The 25,144-nt window shown below is 49.3% G+C and overlaps 1 protein-coding gene across 1 annotated transcript in view; it reads left to right on the top strand.

The window, feature by feature from the left end:
• Positions 1 to 13,191: 13,191 nt before the first annotated feature.
• SLC35F3 (solute carrier family 35 member F3) overlaps positions 13,192 to 25,144 on the top strand; it is a 209,422-nt gene continuing 197,469 nt past the window's right edge. The window contains exons 1-2 of the mRNA XM_039850314.1: positions 13,192 to 13,259; positions 13,597 to 13,826. Of these exons, the coding sequence (XP_039706248.1) occupies positions 13,207 to 13,259; positions 13,597 to 13,826 (283 nt within the window). The 5' untranslated portion in view covers positions 13,192 to 13,206. The remainder of the gene's footprint in view (positions 13,260 to 13,596; positions 13,827 to 25,144) is intronic.

The following is a 25,144-nucleotide window of genomic DNA, read 5'->3' on the forward strand; positions in this document are numbered from 1 at the left end:
TTTCTACACCTACTAATATCTGTCTTGGTCATAACTGGAAGCGCTTTAATTCCCAGAGTCCCACACACTGATGGAAGTCGACTGCTGTCTCTGCTGACGGCAGGCAGGAATCAGCCTGGAATTCAAAATCTGAAGCAGATATTTCACAGAGCACACAGGACATGTCAGGCGATAAACAATCTATTCCGCGTGGAGTATATAATAGGGGTATATTCAGAATCTTAAAAAGAAAATAAATAGGGCCATGGGTTTATTTGCATTTAATTTTCAATATAGTAAGTAATCACTTCCTTCCCTAAATTCTTAAAGGACATTCTTCATGTCTAACTTATGCACACTGCACTTTTTACCTTTTATTTTAGTCATCGGTGCCTGTGACTCATCTCCTACTGTTTTCAATTCTTTAAGGGCATAGCTTTCAACTTTACGTCATTCAGAGAGCCTGAAATCTTGAAAAGGTACAAGTGGGTTTTGTTTCTCCTGAAACTGATTTTTTTTTTAGTTTTCTGTGATTAAACAAAGATGCCAGATGCAGGAACTATATAGCTAAGAGGAAGGTCAGAGCCCAGTAAAGCCGAGGGGAGAACCATGGACGCTGGGCGCCTGCGCCCTGTATCCGTCGGGGAGAACGAGTCAAGACAACGCTCCTGTGCTGCCATGACAAAGAGACGGAGCCGTCAGTGGCTTCGCGCGTATGACGTTTGTTTTTATTTTTAATACAATTAAAGTTTTGCTTGTTGTTCCTGGTCCGGTGGCTTTCCTCGAGGTGGAGACTCGAGGGTGTGGGCTCCTTCTCCTGTGACACCCCCACTGCCCGGCACAGAAGCAATGGGAGGATGTGGCCTGTCTCTCAGGCAGTTTTCGGGGTCAAGTCTGGAAGTAGCACACGTGACTCCTACAGGTCACATTCCATCGGCAAGAACGTGTCCTCCGGCCTTGCTTTTAAGGGAGGCTGAGATACGAGACTTTGCTATGTGCCCAGGTTAGGGCATGTATGACAGGTGAAGTAGGCGTGGCAAACACGATGCACTCTCTCTGCTATGGTGACCAAACATCGATTTTATCACCACTGGAGCATATAGAACAGAGTCGCCCCTTCCCTTAGGAAAACTACTCAAAGTCCCATCAAGTCACTGCATCCAGCTCAAATTCCAGGATGTCCCAGCGATGTGCTCATTTTTCGATTTCCCTCTTCCTCAAATTGTGAACGCTTGAAGCAATCTCTGATTCGAAAGACAAATTCTCTGGTTCCGTGCACACACGCCATCTCCGATTGTGGAAGGGGGACAGGATGACAGCAACACAGACTCCTGGAGAGAGGGGAAGGATGGGTGACATACAGAAGTCCTGGGTCCTTTGCCATGATGAAATCCTGTAAGGCAGGCGTTGGATGGCTCCATTCCCTGTGGGTAGGGAAAGTCCGTTGGCTAAATCCTGAGTCTGCTCTTCAAGCGGGAGCCCCTTGTCCGTTGCTCCCATGACCCTTGGCTCAGCCCTTTGGGAAGTTCTTCCTTAATGAACACCCTCCACCCCGCCCCCGCCCCCCAACCCTGGGCATGGCTGGAATCGAGGGGATGCTTTCCCTGAGGTCTGCAGAGCCTTTCCAGCCTGCTTCCTGTTCTCTAGTCTGGACCCCACGATGCAGAAAGTGTCTGAGAACCAAAGGCTTTTTCATTTGGCACTGCTCTCTTTGAGTATACGTTTGTCTTAAAAATGGACCTGTTGGCTTCCAGTTGGTACAGTGCGCCATGAGCTATGCCTGGAATTCTTTCCGAAACATAGTTTTCCTGTCTCTCTTGCTTTTTGGCTCCCTCATCCACACCATCCTCTCTCAGTTTAATGGGAACAACCGGTGTCTATTAGAGTTGGGAATTCCACATGTGTTAATCTGAGAAGATTCACTTGATCTTCCTTTATCAGCCTTAAAAGTCTAATTTCTTACTCTTTGGAGTCTAGAAGCAACTGACTTTCCTGACCCTGCAAGACTCCATGTTTCTAGATGTTTTTTCCTTTTTTTTTTAATTTACTTTTATTATTAGTTTCAAGTACACAGTACATTGGTTAGACATTTATATAGTTTATAAGACAGTCCCCCTAATTGTCCTCTCTCGCTGGCTGTCCACCCGGCCATCACCTTACTGCTGACTGCGTTCCCTATGCCATGCTCCCCATCCCCGTGACCATCTATCAACTACTAATTTGTGTTTCTTTACCCCTTCACTCCTTTCCTCCTGATCCCAACCCCTCCTCTGGCTGTCCTCAGATTGTCCTATTTTGAGTCTGTTTTGGATTAGTTTGTTCTTTTTGCTCCTTAGATTCCACATATAAGCGAAATCATGTGGCATTTATCTTTCTCTAACTTATTTCACTCAGCATAATAACCTCTAGGTCCATCCACGTCGTTGCGAATGGTAGGATTTCATTTTTTTAACGGCTGAGTTAATAGTCCATTGTATATATGAACCATAACTTCTTTATCCAGTCGTCCGTCGATGGGCATTAAGGTTGCTTCCATATCTTGGCTATTCTGTGAATAGGGCTGCAGTGAACATAGGGGTGCATAGATCTTTATGAATTATTGTTTTGGTTTTCTTTGGATAAATACCCAGAAGTCCAATTACTGGGTCAAAAAGTATATCCATTTTGAGTGTTTTGACAAACCTCCAGACTGTTTTCCATGGTGGCTGCAGCCATTTGCAATCCCACCAACAGTGCATGAGGGTTCCCTCTCCTCTGGACTCTGTGTAGTTTCTTCTTAGAAATCGCTGTTCCCTCCCTGGTTTCTGTCCTTCACACAATGCCTTGCCAAACACAGATGATAGTGGCTAACACAGAAGAATACTTTGAAACACAGCATTGTCTTTGCTACGGCCAAAATGTCGTAATTCTGTCTGCGGGCGTTTGTGTCCGCCGATCTGACAAATGTCTGCAGGATCAGAACAAAGACCGTCTTACCGCACGTCACACAGCGTTAAGGGTTTACTTCTCTCGGTTAGTCCAACAGTGTTCCCTTCGTCACTGAACACTGGAGGAGTTAGAAAAAACAGAAGCCATGGCCCCTAAGTAAAAGCACGTTACCATGTATTAGGGTAAGTTAAAATGAATACGGTGTGCGTGTGAGCGTCCGTCGTCTGTCCATTCAATTCTCTCATCCTGTCTGTCTCTCTGTCTGTCTGTCTGTCTAGCCATCCATCCATCCATCCATCCATCCATCCATCCATCCATCTATCGTGACCCATATATCTTCCAAGTAAGTCAGAGACATATATCACAGCGACTAAATTTCCTGAACTCAAAATTAGGACAAATTCTTTTACAATAGGGGCATACTTTTTGAGAACAATGGAATGGAATATTTAAAATCAAGTCTAACTCAGAAAATTCAGGACATTTCATTACTACACGTACTATCTAGGTTGAAAAATTAAGACTGTGGAAAGGCTGAGTTAGCCTGGGAGGAAATGAGCCGTAGAAGTCACTCCCCTGGCAACCTTATAATCTTGTCTTAAGCTGGAAATGGGAGCTGACATGAGCAAAAAGTGAAAATAGATTTTGCAAATACATATCTCATTATTTAGTTACAATCTTATTCGTCCCTTTTTCTCATTTTCCATTCATTTACCAAATCTCTTTTCAGCAGAACCTACCGGCATTATGTTGGATACGAGGGTCCCGATGAGGGCAAAACAACTACCTCTGAGCTTTTAGCGGGAGACGGGTTTTAATAAAATTATTTTACAGATTACTATGTAGGAAATCTCCGTGGAAGATTGTGAGGCCATTACAGAGGTGACAGGGTTTCCTGGGAAGGGCCTAGCCAGCGTGGGGAGGTTCGGAAGAGGCCCTGGCAGTAGAGAGTCCGATGATAGGTGTGGGGTGAAGGACATGACGCGGTGATGGAGGTAGCAGGTGGATGGGCCTTCCAGGCGGAGCGGGTGTCTCTGCAAACATGACAGGGTCAGCTCTGCCCCTCAAGGGTCACTCTGGATATGGAGGTACAAAGTGGACGTGGGGAGACCAGTCGAGACGTCACTTCAGTATTCTGGGGAATGATAGTGGGAGCTTTGCTCACAAAGCCCTTGTGACCTGACCCCGTCTGCCTCTCTGCCCTCCTTACTGCAGCTGCCGCTCCCTGTGCCCTGCAGACAGGTGCTGTCCCGCACCTCCACGCCTTCCTGCCTGTTGCCTCTTCCTTCCGTGTCTCCTTCTCCCCCGCCACCCCCCGCCCCGCTGCTCTTCCTCGCTCTCTTTTCAAGTAATTTCTATTCATTTTTCAAAACTAGTATCGTGTATCATCTAATCTGAAGCCTTAGCTGACATCCCCCCACAAAACCCCAGCCCCCCTGTCCTTCCCTGGCACTGACACACGAAATCCCCCCCGCATGGTCCCGCAGACGCCCATCTGTACACTCAGTCATGGCCCATGTCGCTCTCTACTGCAGTTGTTTGCTTATTGCCTTGTTTGTTTGTTTATTATACTATGGGTTTGCCAAGGGCAGAAAATGTATCTTAGTTGTTTTACTAGCTTCTATCACAAACCTAGCATTTGGTATACACTCGGTAAATGTTTGTTTATTAATTGCAAAATAGACATACATCTTAACATGCTAAATATTTCAAGGTACTTGGAACTTCTGTGAAGAATACTTCATTTTCACGTCAAACGTGTTTTTAGTAAAGTAATATTTAAAAGTTAATGAGTTAAACTTCATTTACTGATTTGAAAAATAATCTATAGAAACGCGCAGAACATACTCCTTACTCAGAAGCAGCAGTCGATTAGCTTGGTTTGCAACACAAAACCCATTTTGTGAACTTACTGAGGTTTTATTACGGGCAGAAAATAAAGAAACCACATAACCTCATTTAGGCAGCGAGTCGAATTGCTCCTGGCACAGCATGAAGTGCACCGACTGCTGTTCTCGTTGCCCTCGTCACAGAACGGAAATCGTTCAAAATGGAGTAAAATGCCAACTAAGCAAAATGAAGCCAGTGCATAATCATTTCTGTCCCTGACCCCTTTCCTTCAGATTAACCCGGGAACCCAAGGGAAGCTAGCTGAAAAGAATAATTCCGATAGAGCAAATTTCTGAGGGTAGCTTGATACATGTTAGCGTTAATATAAGTGCATGACCGCTTTAAAAACAGAAACGAACACCTATAAGTATACGTATCAGGGGAACATCTACATTCTGGTAGGATGGAGCAGGTCTTAGCAGATTAACACACTGCAACAACTCGAAAGCCAAGAAAAGAATATTTATAAAGGTATGAGAGAGCTGCAGGAGAAAGAGTGATTAGGTGAATTTATATTCCAGAGAAGCAAAACTGTTCCAAGGTGAGCTGATAGTCGCCAACTGTTTTCCCCCCGGGGGCATCTGCCAATTCTGGGTGCAAGCTAAAGATTGAAAATGGCCTTGGAAGAGGGCCTCTGCCAAAGAGCGGTGACATCAGCGAAGCCGAGTGATTGAGCACAGCCGGAGGACAAATTGGAAACTCAAGAACCCCAGATTTTCCCCATGAAACATTTGCTGAGTTCTGGGTTTGCGTAGGGGGCTGGGGAGAGAACCTCTGAGGGGCAGGGTGGGGGTGGAGGGGCGGCTCCCTGCAGGCTTTTAGAGCTCAGGAGGTCAATGCCTAGCAAGCTTTGGATCAAAATCCTGGGAGGATTACGCGCCCCACTGCCCAGCGCAAAAAGACAAAACAGATGTAGAATCTGACTAGCACTGCACATAGTCCCAAATCAGTTTAGTCCCTGATGGGAGCATAGTGATCAATTCCTCACCCTATCTGCCTAAGGAAAAAAAAAAAGCAGAACCCTTCTCTGGCAGAGGTATGAGCTTCTGCAGGTTCTACAATGTCTCAAACTACAGTGTCTGAAATATAATAAAAATTACTAGACGTGCACATAAGCAAGAAGATATGATCGACATCGAGGAAAAAAAAGACGCTAGAAACACATCTATAGTTGACCTCAATATTAGAGCTAACCAACAAGGACTTTAAAATAACTATGCTTAGTATGTTAAAAAATCACCAGAAAATGTGTAGACTCAGTCCATACACAGGAGATTCTTACTGAAGGATCTGATGAGGAGCCTGACACATTTTTTAAATGCTTCCATGTGATTGTGAGGAACATCCGTCTTTACAGAGTGTAGTTCATTGACCATCCATGTCAGCCCCGTTAAGGATGCTCATCAAAATAGAGATTCACAGGCTTCCTGGGGAAAAGCCCTTACTATGAATAGTATGCAAGAGTTAAGCTGCATTTCGTTTTACTTTTTCTTCCAGTTTTATTGAGATATAATTGACATACAATACTATAATTTTAAGGTGTGCAGCTTAATGAGTAGACACACCTATATACAGCAAAATGATTACTACAACAGATTCAGTTAACATCCATCCACTCATATAATTACAAAACTTTTTTCCCCTCGAGATGAGAACTCAGAATTTATCCTCTTAGCAACTTTGGTGCGCACCGTAGAGCAGCGTTAACTAGTCACCAGCGTGCAACACATCCCAACACATGTCTATCTTATCACAGGAAGTTTGCAGCTTTTGACCATCTTCACGCAACCCCCCCACCTCCCACCACCCCTACCTCTGGCAACCACAAATCTGATATCTTTTTCTATGAGATTTCTTTTTTAGGTTCCATGTATGAGTCAGATCATACAGTGTCTCTCTCTGCCTGACTTATCTTACTTAGCGTAATGCCCTCAAGGTTCATCCTTGTTGCAAATGGCAGGATTTCCTTTTTATGGCTGAATAGTATTCACGTGTGTGTGTGTGTGTGTGTGTATGTGTGACATTTTATCTATTTATTCCTCTGTCGACAGACATGTTGGTTGTTTCCATGCCCAGAAGTGGAGCTGCTGGGTCATATGGCAGATCTGGTTTTAATTATTTGAGGAACCTCTGTACTACGTGTCATAGCGGCTGCACCAATTTGCCTTCCCACCAGCAGAGCGCGAGGGTTCCCTCACCAGAATTTATTTTTTGTCTTTTTGATGGCAGCCATTCTAACAGGCGTGAGGTGGTATCTCACTGTGGTTTTGATTTGCATTTCCCTGATCATTAGTGATGTTTAGCACCTTTTCATGTACCTGTTTGCCATTTGACTATCTTCTTTGGAAAAATGTCAGTTCAGGTCCTTTGCCCATTTTTAAATGTTTTATTTTTAATTTTTTAATTTTTTTACTATCGAGTTACATGGCTTCTTTATATATTTTGGATATTAACCCCTTAGCAGATATATGATTTCAAATATTTTCTTCTATTCCACTGGGTACCTTTTCATTTTGTGGATCATTTCTTTTCCTGTGCAGATGCTTTTATAGTTTGATCGAGTCTCACTTTTTTTTTTTTTGCTTGTGCTTTAAGTGTCGTATCCAAAATATTATCTCCAAGTCCCATGTCACGAAGCCCTTTCCCTATGTGTCTGTTCTTCCAGGACTTTTATATTTTCCGGTCTTGTATTCAGGTCTTTAAATTTATTAGCATCTGAAGTGACTCTGAAGATTACAAAGTTTAAGAACCACCAGTATGAAGGGTTTTGTTTTTTTTTTTAAATGTTTTCACTACTGCTTTTTGGTATTGGGGATGCTGTGAAGTGTTCCCTACAGGATGCATATGAGGATGTCACTTAGACGCTTGGGGCAGTCGTGGCTCCTGCTGGCTCTCCTCTGCAACCCTTGCGTTTGCGTGCTGACCTGAGCCGCTGTGTTCGCGCATGGCCCTTAGGCTCTGGGCGGAGAGCGTTTGCCAGTGAACGCGTTGACACAAGTAAAAGGAACAGCAGTAAACCCGCCACGCAGCTGGCAGGACGCAGACCGTGCCACCTGTGCGCGCAGTTGCACAAACAGCGTTTATAGCGTGTACGCCAAAAACCTTTATATGGCCTGCTCTCTCAGTTAGACGAAGGCCCAGCACTCTGGGGTTTTTAGGTGCTCTGAGCACACCTACTACTCCCGGCAGGACAATATTCTAGAGAATTCCATTCTTCTTATAGTTGCCAAGGCAACCATACATCCTCATACCCATGGGCTAAGAAAAAGATGGCAAAACTTGGGTATCGCCTCTAAGGATAAAGGTTGCAAACCTGTTTAACCTGTTCATGCAAAGGCAGAGAGGATCTCTGAAATACTGTGTCCAATCCACGCATCTCGCATTTCCGTAATTCCCCTGAGAGAGAGAGCACATTTCTAACACACTATTAAACGAGCAAATAATTTCATCGATAAGAACCCGCTTCTGATACTCACTGGGCCAGAAAGCAAATCTTTCAGTATTGATCGCCATGTGGGGGACAAAGGAGCCTGCAGCACCTGCCTCTGCGTGTGGCCTCTGCTGCTGGTGCTGGCTGACCGCCCCTGACAGGGAGAGCAGAGGCTGACCGCAGGTGCACGTGGAAACGCACACGCAGCACCGCGCTGCCCAGGCCCAAGTGTTTCATGGGAGTCACAGTCCTCAGAACGGGACTTAAAAGGATTGCTTGCAGAATCAAGAGTACTGCGGGGGAAGGAGATCAAAGGGTGCCCCATGGCACCCGCTGAGGCAGGGGCAGGGATCGAAGTGGCCGACAAAGCCACCGCCCAAAAACGTCCTGAGACGTTACGGCAGTGACTATATCTGGCAAGTGGAAACATCGTATAAGTGACAATAATCGTTACTGCTAATACTTACTGAGCACCAAGGCTCTCCACTGTGTGAATACTCAATGTGCTTGAACTTATTTAACTTTATAATAACTATTTGAGATTTATCTGAGAAAAATGAGGCGGGAGAAGTTGAATAACTTTCCTAAGGTTATCTAGCTGGTGAGTGGAGAAGCCAGGATTTAAGCCATTTTATCTGACTGCAAAACCTACGCTATTTACAAAAAAAAGGAGAGTGACATGGTTAATTTGGTTAACAACTGCACGTGTAAAAATTATGTAGAGATTTTAGACAACACAAACTTGGATATAAATCAACAGTTTGATGTGGCTGTCAAAAAGGAAAGAAAGGAAGAAAGAAACAAAGAAACAAAGGAAGAAAGAAACAATGAAACAGAGAGAGAAAGAAACAATGAAACAGAAAGAAAAGAAAAAGAAATGGATTCAACTGTTAGTTGCATTGCTAATAATAAAAGCTGACATTTATTAAGGACTAGCCCTGGTCATGCGCTAGGCTCTGTTCTAAGTACTTTACCTGTACTAACTCATTTGACCTTCACGATGATCTTACAAGGTCACCCTCTTTTCGCAGAAGAGGGAACTGAGGCTCAGAAAGGGAAAGACCTGGCCCAGGGCTGCAGTGGCCAGAATGTGGCGAATGAATGGGGGCGGACTCTGTAGATATGTCTGCAGAAGCAAGTGGAAGATTCTGAGTTCATGGAATGTAGTCATGATTTGCACAAATGGTTCTTAGTGTGCGTGAAGTCCCCGCAGGGGGCGGAGGGGGGCGGGACTCGGTGTCATGGCGTGCTCCCATGCCCACACTCAGAGAGGACGAGTCCAAAGCAGCATTTTATAATCTACCGTCCTGGGCGGTCAGATGTCAGGTAGTCCTCTGAGGATGCAAAGTGTCCTCATGGCCGTCCAAGCCTGGCTAAAGACAAGATATTTCAGGCACAAGAAAAAAGTCTTGTCCCAAAGACTCAGAAGAAGAGATGAAGAAAAAAGTTTTCCACACCCACCCCACCCATTTCCTCAGGCTCTCATAAAAGATAGGTTAAAAGTGTGTCCAATTGGCAGAGGATATTTTTGTTGCCTTAGATCTACTTGTTTCTTTTTTTTGGTGCTTTTGTTTACGCGATTCCGGCAACCCGCCAAAATCATGATACGTTCAGCAAAAATCATATTTTAGAGGAATATTGTGACACTGAAAAGCTACATAATAGACTTTATTTTCAGAAAAATTTTAGGTTCACAGTAAAATTGAGGAGCAAGGACAGAGTCCCCAGAGAGCTCTGACCCCCACATGCACACACAGCCTCCCGCCAACATCGAGACCCCGCATTAGTGTGGTGCTTCTTACAATCGATGAGCCAACATGACACATCATGGTCAACCAAAATCCACAGCTTCCTTTAGCGTTCACTCTTAGAGCTGTACAATCTACAGACTTTGACAAACGTATACTGACACATCTCCACTATCATGCTGTCGTACAGGATAGTTTCACTGCACTGAAACCCCCGTGCTCAGCTGTCACCCGCCCTCCCTTCCCCTCCCCACCCCCACCGGGAAGCCCCGGTGTCCACTGATCTTTTCACCGTCCCTATAGCTTTGCCTCTTCCATGGCGTCATGTGGCAGGAATTGTAGAGGATATCGCCTTTCAGATTGGCTTCTTTCATTTAGAAATACACATCTAAAGTTCCTTCATGTCTTCTCATGACTTGATAGTTTATTAATTTTTATCACTGAATAATATACCATTGGACAAATGTACCATATTTTGTTTATACTTTCGCTTATGGAAGGACATCTTGGTTGTTTCTATGTTTTGGAATTAGCTTCTATAAATATTTGCGTGCAGAGTTTTGTGTGGATGTAAGTTTTCAACTCAGTTTAGAGAAATAGCAAGGTGAGCGATTGTTGGGTTGTACAGTCAGAGCACTTTTGGCTTTCGTAAGAAACTACAGGGCTGTCTTCTGAAGTGGCTGCGGCCATTTGCACCTACACCAGCAGTGAGCAAGGTTCCTGGTGCTCCAGGTCCTCGCCAGCGTTTAGCGTCGTCAGTGCTCTGTCTGGGTCGTATTTATTCTAGTAGGCGCGTCGTGGGCTCTCACTCGCCGTGTTAATTTGTAATTCCCTAACAACATTTTGTATGCTTATTGGCCATCTGTATGTCACCTTTGGTGACATGTCTGTTCAGGTGTTTTGCCAGTTTTTGAATTGGGTTGTTCATTTTCTTACTGTTGAGTTTTAAGTGTTCTTATTTGGGGTACTAGTCCTCTGTCAGGTCGGTACTAGTCTTTTATCAGATATCTTTTGCACACATTTTCTCAGTTTGTGGCTTGTCAGTCTCATTCGCTTCACTGCAGAGCAGAAGATTTTTCATTTCAATGAAGTCCAACTTAACAATTTTTCTTTCATGAATCATGCCTTTGATGTATCTAAAAAGTCATCAACATACCCAACAGTGTCTCGATGTTCTATTATCTTCGAGGCATTTTATAGTTCTGCAACTCGTATTTAGCCTACGATCAGTGTGCCGCTTTGAACGTCCAGTTGACCCAGCAGCATGTGTTGAAATCGCCGACCTTCTCCACCGAGTTGACTTTGCTCTGTTGTCAAGACCGTTTGACCTCGTGTAGGTCTATTTCTGGGCCGTTTTGTTCCATTGATCTATTTTCCATTCTTTCACCAATGCCACACTGTGGCTTCACAGTAAGTCTCAAAGTGCGGTAGTGTCGGTTCTCCGACTGTTCATCTCCAATATTTTGTCGGCTATGCTGGGTCTCTTGCCTCTCCTGTAAAGTTTAGAAAGTCTGTTGATATTAGCAAAATGACTTTGACTGGGGTTACATTGAATCTATACAGCAAGTCGGACAGAAATGACATCCAGCAATGCCGAGTCTCCCCGCCAAAGAACACGGATCGCTTTCCGTTTACGTAGTTCTTCGATTTCTTTCAACAGAGTTTTGTGATTTTTCTCATGTGCATCTCGGGGTGTGAATGTAGGTGGTGCTACATTTTAAATTTCAAATTCCAGTTGTTCATTGCTGGTATATAGTAAGTCGATTGACTTTTGTACATTAAGCTTATATTGTGCAACCTTGCTGTAACCAATATTTGTTCCAGGTCAATTTTTAGTTGATGGTCTGAAGTTTTCTACATAGATGATTATGCCATCTGTGAACAAAGATAGTTTTATTTATTCCTTCCCAGTAGATACACTTTTTAGTTCGTTTCCTCATCTAAATGCATTAGCCAGGGCTCGCAGCCCGATATTGAAAAGGAGTCGTGAGAAGAGACATTTTTGCCTTGCTCCTGGGCTTAGCAAGGAAGATTCCAGTTTCTTTCCATTAAATGTGTTAGTCGAAGATGTCCTTTATTAATTTGAGGATATTCCTCTCTATTTCTAGTTTGCTGACAATATAATTTTAATACTTAAAAAAGTGCAAAAACGTACTGCATGCAATTTCATTCTGATTTTGTGAAAACTGTATTTTACATTGGCAAAGAGGTGTGGAAGGGAATACGCATAATTAGAAGTAGTCACTTTTGGCTGGATAATGGGTATTTTCTTAGCGTATTTCTGTATTCCTTGAATGTGCCCCTATAAACCTTGACGGATTTTTTACCTTGGAAAAATAACATTATGGAAAGTGATTAGGTGTCCTGGAGAGACGGTTTGCGGACAAAAAAAACAAAAACAAAAACAAAACACATGATTAGCGGCTGCATTCAATGGAAATCTAGGAAGAGCCAGCTGATTCAGTAACTGTGTTGTCAGCTAAGATGTAAGCGCTCTGAGGGCCACGTGCGACCTGGAGACACCACAGCGAAGTCAGTCCGCTCAGCTGCGTCTCTGCTTTGCCCACGAAGTGCCGTGTACTCATCTGGCGTCCCGGGCATGATTTTCGTAGGTATGGAACCGGGCTTCTGTCTTCGCAAGTAGTTTAGCTCGTCGTCTTAGGAGAGGAGAGAGAGAGAGTGGGAGCCTGAACTGCTGAACCGGGAGCAGTAGGACCCGACAAGGCGGGCGAGCGGGGCGGAGCGCGCGGGGCCCGAGGTTGCTAGGCGGGGCGCCGCTCCCGAGCCCAGCGCACGCCCGGGCGGCGGGAAGGGGGCAGCAGCGCCCCCGCCTGGCTCCTGCGCCCCGGGCCAGCGCATCCCGCGCGCCCAGGTGCTTCAAGAGCGCTCCCAGCTCCCGGCGCTCTCCCGAGTCCCCGGCTCCCGCGGCCGCGGTGCGCTGGGGCGGCGGCGAAGGCGACAGGCGAGAGGCTCGGTGCCCGCACGGCCCTGTCGCCTCCTGGCTGCAGCGGGCTCGGGGACCGGTCGGAACCGGGCTGAGTCGCGCCCGCGCCGCACGCCGCGGAGGGAGGCGCTGGGGACGGCGGCGCGGGCGCGCACGGGCGGCGCGGGGCGGCGCGGACCCTCGGTGGGCAGCGCGCCCTGCTCCCCGGTCGGTGGCCGCCCGCAGCTCCGGCCGGCGGCGCCTCCGCTCCGAGTCTGGGCGCTCCGGGCTGCGCCCCGCCGCTGCCTATGGGCATCCGAGAGTTCCCCGGCGGCGCGCCGCGGGGCAAAGGCATCGCCGTGTGAGTAGTGCCCGGTGGGGCGCGCGGGCGGGCGGGGGCCCTTTGCGGCCGGGACGCCGGAGGGCTGGGGCTCGGGGAGGCGCGGCGCGCGGCGGGGCTGCTCACGAAGTTTAAGGCGCCCTGTGCCTCGCCGCTCGCCCCAGGCGCCCAGGGCCGGGCACCGGAGACGGGACCCGACGCCCAGGCTGCCGCGGGAGCTGGGGGCGCGGCGGGAGGGGAGAGCGGCGGCCCCGCGGCGGCACCTGCCCCTGGAGGCCCACCCGCGCCTCTGCTGGCCCTTCGATCTGTCCTCACCGAAATCCCCACCCCTGCACCCCCTCCACCTGCCCCGCGTCAGTGGAATGAGGAGGTCACCGGACGTCAGCCCCCGGAGACTGTCCGACATCAGCCCCCAGCTCCGGCAGCTCAAGTACCTGGTGGTGGACGAGGCCATCAAGGAGGACCTGAAATGGTCGCGCTCGGTGGAGGACCTCACGGGCGGGCCCGCGGGGCTCACGTGCATCGAGGAGCGGATCCTGCGCATCACGGGTTACTACGGCTACCAGCCCTGGGCGGCGAGCTGCAAAAGTAAGACCCCTCGTCCGGTTTCCCGGGTCTGCGGGTGTGTCTCCCGGCGTGGTCCCCGCAGCCTCGGGAGCGCGCGCAGCCACGCGCCCCCCGCCCGCGCGCTGCCGCCCTGCCAGCGGCCACAGAGCTGGCTTTGCAACTTTTAGGACGAGGCCTGGAGACTCGAGTTCTCCTTGGGAATGTCCGACCCACTCGCCTACCCTCCTCCCCTCTCCCTACACGCCTCTCTACCCGTATCCGCTGGCCGTGGAGGTGTCACAGTACGGGGGACATTGGGAACCGGATCCTCACTGGGAGGCTTCTCCGCAGATCGGAAAGTACTGCTCACGGGGCCGGGGCCCAGCGGCGCAGTCAGAGACCGCAGACAGAGGCCTGGGCCTTCACCCTCGGTGTCCGCTGGGCCCAGCGCTGGAGGGCAGGCTGTCATTCTCCGCCTTTACCCAAGTCTTTATCTCATCCGTCCCCACTGCAGAGCTGCCTACGGCTCATTCTAGATTTGGTAGAGACAAATGGCTGGTGCCAGGAGGAGCAGCCGAAACTTCTCTTTCCCAGTGGGCCCCAGCCGATGCGTTTGGCAGTGCTGGAATCAGTCACACAGGCGGCACCTGTGTGATACCCGCATTTGGCGGGCATTTCTTTCTGTCCCTTTGGAAGGGGGAAGTTGGCTACAACAAACTCCAGGTACCTGTAACTGTAAGGTAATTAGGTGGTTCCATCGCAGTCGTTGACAAAGCGAAAGAGATGGCCAGGTGACCCCTCAGCTGGCATAGGAAATGAGTGTCACCAGGTTTCCATCTGTGGTAAAGACTAACAGCTTAATGCTTTGAGATGTGTTTTTACCCTTTGTTGCTTGAAACTGGAACATACTTTGTTAGTCTTTAGGTGGAAAAATCCAGCTTTTGTAAATTAATCATATTCAGCTCTGAAAACATGTCTGTCTTTAGTTTTTTTTTCCTGAAACTCTTGATTTCAAGCCCAAGGTCAACAGTATGCTAGCAGTTAGCTGGTTGCTTTTAAGTTATTTGCAGGAAGAAACACAGGCTCTCGGTGTTTTACTTTCATTCCCTTAAATGTTTACAGAGGACTGTGGTGATCGCGTTGAACTCTGTATAAACCTGTAAAAGGTTATCTGTGTTCCCTCCACTCCTTGCTTCTGCTGCTGAAATTGCAGCTGATAAATGGCCTTCAAATCCCAGACAAAGGACCCAGTTCTTTGAAGCTGAAGAACCCTGGGCACGGAACAACAAGCATGAAACCCGTTGCAAACCATTTTTCTTACAGATAAGGGTAGGACGCTTGATTTCTATCTCTGCTTTTAAATCGCTATTAGGAATTTTCCATTTCTTGTTTCCATTCTCTGCTTTCTTGTTAACTGAAGACGGTGTAAGTTTTAGCCTTCCCGGAGTTATCAGTCTAGGCCCTGAGGTCATAGCAAGGTTTATCATTGTAATTCTATTTGTGACTGACCCCGAGTGCTTTGTAGAAATTTTCGCCAAGGTTTGTGACTTTGGGGGATGGCAGGGGGCTTATAGCAGCGATGACTTGTTTGGTACAGCCATACTTTGTGGTTAAGATGGGGGAGAGGCCATATGGAAAATGAGTCCCCGTATTCTGAAACCCCCTCTCTGAGGCGACACGGAAGGAGCAGATACTAGCAGACGAGGCTACCGTGACCGTCGTGACATGAATAAAGTCAGCACACTCTGCTCTGTCTAGTCCTATGAAGATTCTTCTTTACTCTAAGGTATTTCCTCTTTACTAAAACGCTTTAGGTGACAACTGACATTTTGATGAATTAATTGGATTTTAAGTTTAAATTTAGAGGAGCTAATGTTTTATTAATATAGCCGAAGACGGTTTAGAGCGGCGCTTGGGCTCTCTGCCATTTCTCCTCAAGTAAAGAAAAACAATAAAGGGGCTGATCTGTATGTTGGTGTCAGTCAGTTATTTTGTTTGTTGCTTAAGAAGCACACGTCACAGACTGGGAGCGATGGTGATACAGAGTAGCTGGTCTTCCTGTGCTCCCATGTCAAACCGTGGGCCGTGCTGTCACTATGTTACCGTCCAGCCATCTTCAGAGTGGCTTGTCCACGTCCCCACCAAAGGAGTCGCCAGTGCGAGTTTCTAGACTAGAGAGGAATGAGCATGTTGCCTTTGCAGCAGCTGAAGTTATTCGAACGACCGCGTATCCTTCTTATCTCTTCGTTTCTAGACTTCGTTTGGGGCAGCGGAGATGAAGGAGCTAATTGTGAACAGGGCGGACATGACCTGCTGGGCATTCTCAGCCCGGTCAGTGAGGTTAACGAGTTGTACTCCAGGCAAGGGACTTCGTCAAGAATGGTTTTTAAAACTCCCAGAAGCCCCTGGGTCTGAGAGGGGTGGTTTGCGTGGAATCTTCTCCTGAGAATTAAACTATATAAACGGGCAGGTAGGAAAGGTCATGCCCCTCCTCTCGGTGGCTGACGCCAAGCGCCGTGTTCCTTGCTTCCGACCAGCCCGCTGGGTGGGGTCCTGGGGTCCCCTCAGGTCGGATCTCAGCTGCGAGCGAACCCAGACCTTAGAAAGCACGTGGCCCACAGAAGTTGCTCAGCAAATGTTCGTTGGATGAGTGAGGACACCTCTGGGAGGGGGAACCAGTGACTGCCCCGCGATGACCTGGGTCGTTTGGTCCTTCACGGCGACTTCCCGTTAGTTTCGAAGTCCTCCGTTCTGCCCCCGCTCTTCCATCGTAGGCATCTCCTCGGCTTTCTGAGCCACGGACTAGATCAGAATCCTTGACGGCGAGCTTTGGTCTAGCCCCGGGCCTCTCATCCTCAGCGCGGTGACTCTTCATTGTGGGGGGCTGCCCCGTGCGTCGTAGGGCATTTAGCAGCATCCTTGGCCTCTGGCACCACCCCTCCCCAGCGACAACCAAAATTATTTCCAGACGATGCCATTGTCCCCTGGGAGTGTGGCTTTGCATGAGACTCTCCCACTCACCCCACATTTCTGCCCGCTGGCCAGCAGTGCCGCCCCGGCGGTCCTGCTCTCTGAGTGCCCGGCCTTCTGTCTTCCTCCTTCCTGGACCGCTTCTCAGCTTCCGGGACAGGCAGTCAGAACGGTCGCTCCCCACGCTCAGACGACTTCCTTCGCCCGCCCACGTGTAGCACAGCAGAAGGGAAACGACCGTCGCGATGTCTCTGCCTCCCCCGTCCCCGCTTTCTGCTTTCTCTGGTGCAGACACCGCTGGGGAGGACTTGGCTGTAGAAGGGAGGACGGAGATCGGGGCGAGCAGGTGTGCAGTGGGCGGCCAGGCGTCTGACGCGTGGGGACGGTCGCGTCGCACGTCTCAAGACCCCCGTGGAGGCTCTTCTGCAGAAGGAAGGAGCACCTATATATTCTCCCTTACTTTCATTTGTTCACGTAGCAAACTTCTCCGGAGCATTTAGACCATTTCGGAATACAGCGGTAAGTGGTGGGAGGCGAGGCTTCCCTCACAGGTGTGTCTTCGTCAAGAGGCAGATCAACAGATGCTGGCAGCCGGGAAATAGATGGCAGTGAGCAGGGACTTCTGACTTTGCAAAAAGTGTCCCTAAAGGGGTTTCAAATAGTGAACTCACAGACACTTTTCCAGCAAAGAAATTTTTAGGAACAGCTTTTGGGGGGTCATGTTTAGTGCTTAAAATGAGATACCACTGTCTTTTGAGTATAGTTATTATTAATACAACATGGCGTTGCTATGTTCAGATAAAAATGATTTTTAAAAAAATGCTGATGGCTTTAGTTTTAAGGCATTTGTAGAATGGAGGGTGGGCTGGTGTCAAATGACCACCATGTCCCTAGCCCACTCCCATCTGCCCTTGGTGGCTTGACCTTGGCCAGGAGCATAGGGGTTACCCAGCGCCGAATAACTCACCTGGTGACAGGGAGGTCTCAGGTTCAAGATCCTCCTGGTTTATAACATCAGACAGGGTTCCTGGCGGAAGGGGAGGGCTGCGTGGAGAAAGCCCAGCTTCCTGCTCAGGCGCCATCTGAGACCGCACTGTGAGTGGCAGTGCTGATGTCATTACGCGGTAACTGGAACAGCGGCCCACAGCAGAATTGGATTCGTGGCGAGCAGCTTCTGTTGATCCTCCCAAAATAGTAAAGGTCAGGTCAGCAATTCAAAAACGACCCACTTATAAGAGATTCGTAATTTGGTTGTAAAAGTTTATTCTGGAACGGAGCTTGGCATATGAAATATTAGATCGAAGAGGTTTTAAAGGAAAGGAGTTAGCGGGGCCGGGGGCGGGGTGGGGCGAGCATCAAACATACGAGTGTCCGTCGTCTCGGAGAGTAGATTTTATTCCTGAATGAGCGCGTGTTAACAACTTCGTAAACAGTTTTCTGAGAGTTGAAAGAATTAAAATGCAGGAGTGTTATTTTTCTAAAGCGCTTCCCAGTGCACGCAGGCCTCACGCAGGCCACGCGCAGGCCACATGCAGGCGGTTGATGCCCTTTGCGTCCGGTCGTGAAGGGCAAACAGTCCATGTTCTCACCTGTAGGAAGGACAGTCTTTCTGGCTCCCAGAGGCCCCGGCAAGGAGCTGTCCCACGAATCCGTCTGTCCTTGCCTTTGCTCCCTCAGCCTGTCCTCGGTCTCCCTGTAAAGCGGCTGATCTGAAACACTCTAGTGGTGAGACTTGGCCCCGTCCTTAAACAGCAGGAAAAAAATGCAGGTTGTTCGCACTAAAAAATGTACACGTGTGTAGCCATTGAACTCTGTTAGGCGACTTACTGCGTGTCGATAGGGATGCTCACTGGACTGAAGAAGGCGACAACCTCAGTCTCCTTAATGGTGTGAGGACAAGCAGAGGAACTGGACTCACGGGGAGCTGCATTCACATCCCGGCTTTGTCCCTGTGTAGAAATGTCACCCTTGGCAAGATACTGGCCTCTGTGAGCCTCCGTTGTCCTATCTATAAAACGGGGGATGATATAACCACTTGCAGGCTTGTCACGAGGATTAAAGGGAATAGCGTATCCGCAGCAGCCAGCCCTTCGCCGAGCATCTGTAAACGCACCTTCGTTTTCACTTATCCATTTAGCAAACACTTGAGATGCTCACTCGATGCCAGAGTGCAGAGGTAAGTGACGGAAGACACCGTCCTTGCTGGACATCCCACGAACTAGAGGGAGAGACGGCGAAATTTGAAGGGATGGTGTGGTGGGGTGCAGGCTGGCTCAGGGCGCCTCGAGAGCCCTTTCTCAGGGTGGTGAGTTCAGTTCGGAAGCCAGAGGGGTAAGAAGCCACAGGAAGACGGGGAGGGGAGGCTCGCACTCCAGGAAGAGGAAGCGTTGTGAACGGAAGTGCGCCTCGGCTACTCCGGGACAGGGATCCAGCTCACATGGAGCACAGTGGCACAGGGCTGTCCCAGATGGCACTGCGCTGCGTGCAGAATCTGGCTCCAGTTCGTTACACTCTACTCATCTGCTGAGTGTCATCAGGAGCCACTGGTGTAGCCAGGTCCCAGTCTAAATGTCACTTCTTCCAGGGAGCCTCGCTGACCGTGTTAGGTCTGGAGAGGTGTCCTTGCCAGGCCGTACATGGTGCTGTCACTTCTTGTGCACATCGTCATGGCGAATGTGAGTGAGCAGCTGAGACAGAATGGTCTGAGCAGGTGGTGGAACGAGGCTGAGTCTGTCCCCAGATCTCAGAGTACCTCTGGCACCTAAATCGATGAACATTTGTTAAATGTGTCAATCAAAGGCTGTTTACACACACACACACACACACACACACACACACACACACGCACACAGCTTCTAAGCATCCATGTTTCTATGGGGTCTTCCAGAATTACTCTGCCTAGAGGACACTTTGCTCGCCTTTCTCAGTGAAGAAACGAACCCCGCGGCTCGGTTCCCTGGTCTTCACCTGAACTCGGCCAAAATCCCTGACAAGCAGTCGCACCCCAGAGCTCGTGTTAGCCGGTCTCATGTCAGAACGTGTTGTCTGGTTTTGAGAACCTCACTTTAAAAATGATGTGGAAAAACGAACAGGGCCTGGGGGAGAAGACTTTAAAAATGATGTGGAAAAACGAACAGGGCCTGGGGAAAAGAGAGCTGAAGATCCAGGGATGTGAGCCTAAGCTCTGAGAAGGCGGGGAGGCTGATGAGAGGAGAAACCTGCATCTCTGCAGGCCAGGGAGGACAGTCTGGGGGAGGAGCCACCTCTGCAGGCAGGGAGGAGGGCGGTGGGGAGGAGAACCTGGGCTCTGCAAGCGGAGGGGCAGTGGGGGAAGGAGCCTGGGCCTCTGCAGAAGCCGGGGAGGGAGCAGTGGGGGAGGAGCCTGCGCTCTGCAGGCGGGAGGACGGTCTGGGGGAGGAGCCTGCGCTCTGCAGGCGGGAGAGGGGTCTGGGAGGCAGCTCTTCCGGCTTTCGTGTGGGCGGGGGGCAGAGGAAGCTGGTCTGTGCAGAGAGAACAGGGCAGGTGCGCGAGGCCACGCAGAGAGACGTGTGGCCATTTCCAGAGCCCCGTGCTGGGTCTCCAGGTGCCTGGAGCCACCACTGTGCAACACGAGGGCCCCCTCCCGCTGAGTGAGCAGGGCTGGCTTCTGTCCTGCCCGATGGCAGCCTCCTAGCGGAGAGAGATCCCCGAGCCACGTCTGCTCAGGCTCAGGTAGCACAGAACAGGGATGTACATGCCAGAAAATTTTCCATTGGAGGTAAGAAGTCGCTTCCTGAAGCTGAGATGAAGATCACGGAGCCTCCACCCCCAGGGAGTCCCGCGGGGCGGTGGACACCCGGGAACCGGATGGACTGGGCATCTTCTTACCTGGCGTCAGCGGACGAGGGAGCCTGTTTTCTTTACGTGTTGTCTTTCGTGGCGAGTGTGAGTTGATCAGCAGAGTGATAGGCCAGTTACGTTTCCTTAGCTCCTTGAAGAACCCAGAAAGGGACTTGTACGATGAGGGACCTGGTCCATTCTTTTGGTTAATGACAGTGACGAGCCCCCGAAGCTGCGTGGGACATCGGCACGCATTTTTCTCTCGTGCAGCTGCAGGTAGCCTTGACTTATGACAGCGTTCGAGATCGCAGGAAAGAGATCATTCCTCTTGGCTGACTTACGGTACGGAAGGCCTGAGGTTCTTTTGAACTCCTGACTCTTCACGGAACGGTCGTCTAGTCTGACAGATGTTTCCTGCAACATTCAGATTTTCACCTTGTCACTCAGTTGTGTCTCATCTTCCATACTTGACTAGATAAGACTGTTAGGAAATTATTTTTATCCTTCTTTATTCTCTACTTTGTAACAATGTAGAGCTATCAAAATTGTAGTATGTCCTTAAAGTTTTATTCAAAAAGATCGGAAGAAAATGTTTCTTACTGAAAGTCGACTTCGCTTCCTTATTTTTCTTTTTAGAAATGGAGTCTGCTCATTTTCAGTGAACGTGTACTAAGATGTTCTTTCTTTAAGAAAAGAATAGACTCACGACCGTAGGTGTGAAACAGCTCGGTTTTGTACAGTGTTCCTCTCACGCCGGGCACGTGTGGGAGTTTAATAAACACTTTTCACGGAATAGTGCGTTACACTGGCGTGCGGCATCTAGGAAGGACGTGAAGTCCCCTTTTCTGTGCATTTTTAAAAACTGGATTGGTCAGTGAGATAGATCGAAGACCATTTAAATGCCACGACCCAGAACAACCGATTTCAAGAGTTTATCCAAACAACTTCACTGTAAGTCAGCATTTTGTTTTATTAAATATTTAACATAAAAATCTTTTATAGGTGTATCTGTGTGTTTTCAGTTACGTGCAAGTGAAATTCGTATAATTAGAGTTTATTCTGGAAGCACGAAGAACCTTGGTCCTGGCGCATGCGTAACTGTGTTCGTTCTTCCTGTGAGCCATATCTGGCTCCTCTCAGACCACGTAGGACTTCCACTGCGGTGGCGGGAAGGCGGAGGAAGGAACGCTTTCAAACTAGTCCCCAAGGCCACCATGCTCCCTCTCGAGAGACCCGTGGGCCCGGCAGGGGCTTCGAGAAATCAGTGCATGAAATTTCAGACACTTCTCATGAATGGTAGAGACAGAGCAGACAGTGGAATCCGATGTGGATGCACACTCATTCGTCCATCCGTCCCTTCACCTTCTCATCCATCCATCCCGGACCCCCGTACTGGTTCCAGTGACTCCTGGTCAGCAGCTTCCTGTGTTAGCTGATCCTGGAGCCACTTCCTGCGCGCGGATGGACCTGGGACTCAGACACGTGCTTGAGCTAAACCGTAGGGCAAGGCCGGGTCATGGGAGGACGTCATCTTGCTCGCTCCTCTCTTCCTGCCTCGTTTGCCTCTTCCCGTGACCCCACCTTTCCTTTGTGCCGGTCACGTAGGACTCCGAGCTCCGAGAGGAGGCTGTGCGTCCTAGAATGACCTGGAGTCACTGGAACCAATATAGGGGGTCTGGGATTTCTCTACAGTTTTCCGGTTGATGTGGCTCCTTTAGGGGAGGGGGTGGCCCAGGCAGCCGGGGTCCCATGGCCATGTTGCGCCCGACAGGAGGCCAGGGAGTCATGAGACGACCGTTCTAGTGGTTCCTATCTGTTGTCCCCAGTTCTCCACACTGCGCTGCGGTGGCCTCGCTCTTCTGTGGAGAGGAGTCTGTGTCGCTTTGGGGAAAACACAGAACGAAGGAAAAGCACAGCCTCATTTTGTCTCCGTCACGCACAGTACTGTGCAGCAGTTCACTTCTCACACGTCTGGCCACTGCGTGCGAGGACTTTCCACACCAAACAATTGCGCGACACCAGCTGGGCGCCCTCCTTATCTGCCTGGAGATCGTGTCACATCACACAGATAGAGGACTCAGTCTGCACACTCCCCCACCACCCCCGACTTCAGACACTACTCACAAGCCCAGGCCATTACCACGCTTCGGACCAACCCGGCTCTGAGCTGAGGTTCCCACAGCTGCCTCCTCCTTGGGTTCTATTCATTTGCTGCCGAGGCTCACGGAACTCAGGAAAAGTTTACTTACTAGATTATCGTTTATCATAAAGGATGTAACTTAAGAACAGCCCCGTGGAAAGATGCACAGGGCAAGGCGTGCAGGAAGCACCTCCACGTGCTCAGCAGCTGGAAGCCCTCCGAGCCCTCACCTTGTGGGTTTTTCTGGAGGCTCCATCACGTAGGCGGGACTGATGAAATCATCGGCCCCTGGCGATTGATCCAACCTCCAGGCTTTCTCCCTCCCTGGGGTGGGACTGAAAGCTCCAATCCTCTCATTATGGTTGGTTCCCCTGGCAACCAGCCCCCAGAAGTCACCCATTAATATAAACTCAGGTGTGGGTGAGAGGGGCTTGTTCTGAATAACAAAAGACACCCATTTCACCTTCTTCACTTAGGAAATCCCCAGGGTTCTCAGAGCTCTGTGCCAGAAATGGGGATGAAAACCAAATACTTTTTTCTTATTATAAATCAGAGTATCACACAAAGGTATAAAAGACATTTGGATGCAGCTGGGGAAATTTGAATGTCTGCTGTTTATTAAATTTATTGTTCTTGAGCTTAATGTTAGTGTGGTTATGTAGGAGAATGTCTTCATTTTTAAGAGATACCGAAGGATTTAAGGATAAAGTGTCATGTCTGTAATGTACTTTCAAGTAGTTCAACAAAAACAAGTATAGATGGATTGAATGAGAGATGAATAAAATATTGCAAACTTTAAAATTTGGTGAATCCAAGTAGTAGATATGTGTGTGTTCATGGGGCTGTTTTCTCAACCTTTCTGTACATGCGAACCTTTCAAGATAAAAAAATGTCACTGTTTTGGCCAATGGCGTAACATAGCCCAGGACTGGAAAGGGAAAGGCTATGTATTCGCTTTCAAGCTCGTCCATCAGAATTTAGCCAAAGAGCGGGGAAAATGGTGTGAATTCTGGCAAGTCATCTCTGAGAATGTGGCAGTTCTTCACGCGTGGCGCTGACGTCCGGCCACACTCAGCCTTCAGTGCCACCTTCCGTAGGACCCAGCCCAAGTGTCACTGTCTAAATGTTTGTATCCCCCAAATTCACATGTTGAAATCGCGCCTCCAGTGGGATGGTATAAGGAGTAAGGCCTTTGGGAGGTGATTAGGTCATGAGGGGGGCCCCATGATGGGTTAGTGCCCTCACAGGAAAGGCCAGAGAGCCCCCTCGTTCTCACACCCTGTGGGGACACAGCGAGGAGTCTGTGATGCGGCAAAGGGGTCTCACCAGAGCGGGACCACGCTGGCACCCTGCTCTCGGGCTGCCAGCCCCCAGAACTGGGAGAAGCAAATCCGCCTTGTTCAAGAGCCACTCAGTCTGGGGCATTCGCTTATAGCAGCCCACACTGGCCAGGCACCAAGGCAGCACATGCCTCGGTTTCCCTCCGTCACTTCTGGCCACGTCACTGTCCATCACAGGTGCTCATCACCCGGATGTGCTTAGGGCACAGATTGTGCTGATGGTTTCAGGGGTAGATACTTATGTCCAAACTCGTCAGTTCGTATACATTAAACATGCTCGGCCTTTTGTATGTTAATCATATCTCAAAAAAATGGTTTTTAATTAAAAAAAGATATGCTCTTTGCCACGTGGGACATGTTTCTGGCTCCAGGATTCTTTTGATGAAGGAAACCTGTTTTATTCAGAGATTTGGATTTCTAGTCCATTTCTGTAAATGGTTCATCTCTGCTCCCTATGACAGGAAAAAATATGCTTAAACGTGGGCACTGTGGGTGTCACCCCGGAGTGGATGGGTAGCGCCGCATCCTCTGCGAGGAAGGCTTCGTGAAGGATGCATTGGCCTGCAGTGCAGATGCGTTTCAGGCGCTGTGTCTCTGGAATGCGGGCATCTCACTGGTGCCCTGTCGTGTTTGCGTCCCTCCTGACCAAGAAAGACTCCTTTCTGCTGGAGCCCCGTCTGTCCCTTGGGCCCCAAGGATCAGGGCTGTAGGGCAAAGGCCTTGTCGTTTGAGGGGTGCACCCAAAGAAATTCCGCCATCAGTTGCTTGCTGGAGAAGGGGGCGTGGGCTCCCAGGGGGCCGCCTCCACCCACACGAGGGCTGCAGGCTGTGGATCTCATTCACCTTCCGCAGCCCGGACCCCTTGGCCACGCTCCCGGGTCCCTGGAGGCGGCGTTATGGCCATTCGTAGACAGAAACAAAGGCACGAAGTGTAGAGACCACACGGGAGGCTCTTTCAGCCTCAGGGTGCACACCTGAGAATTGGACATTATGGGGGCCCCTGTTAACAAGGGGGAGCATGAGCAGAGGGAGCCCTTCTGGGGTCCACTGCAGACCAGGGGCAGCGGACGTGCTGCAGCGCGTCAGGGGGC

This window comes from Pteropus medius, unplaced genomic scaffold, assembly GCF_902729225.1.
Source record: "Pteropus medius unplaced genomic scaffold, Ma_sr-lr_union100, whole genome shotgun sequence".
NCBI lineage: Eukaryota > Metazoa > Chordata > Mammalia > Chiroptera > Pteropodidae > Pteropus > Pteropus medius.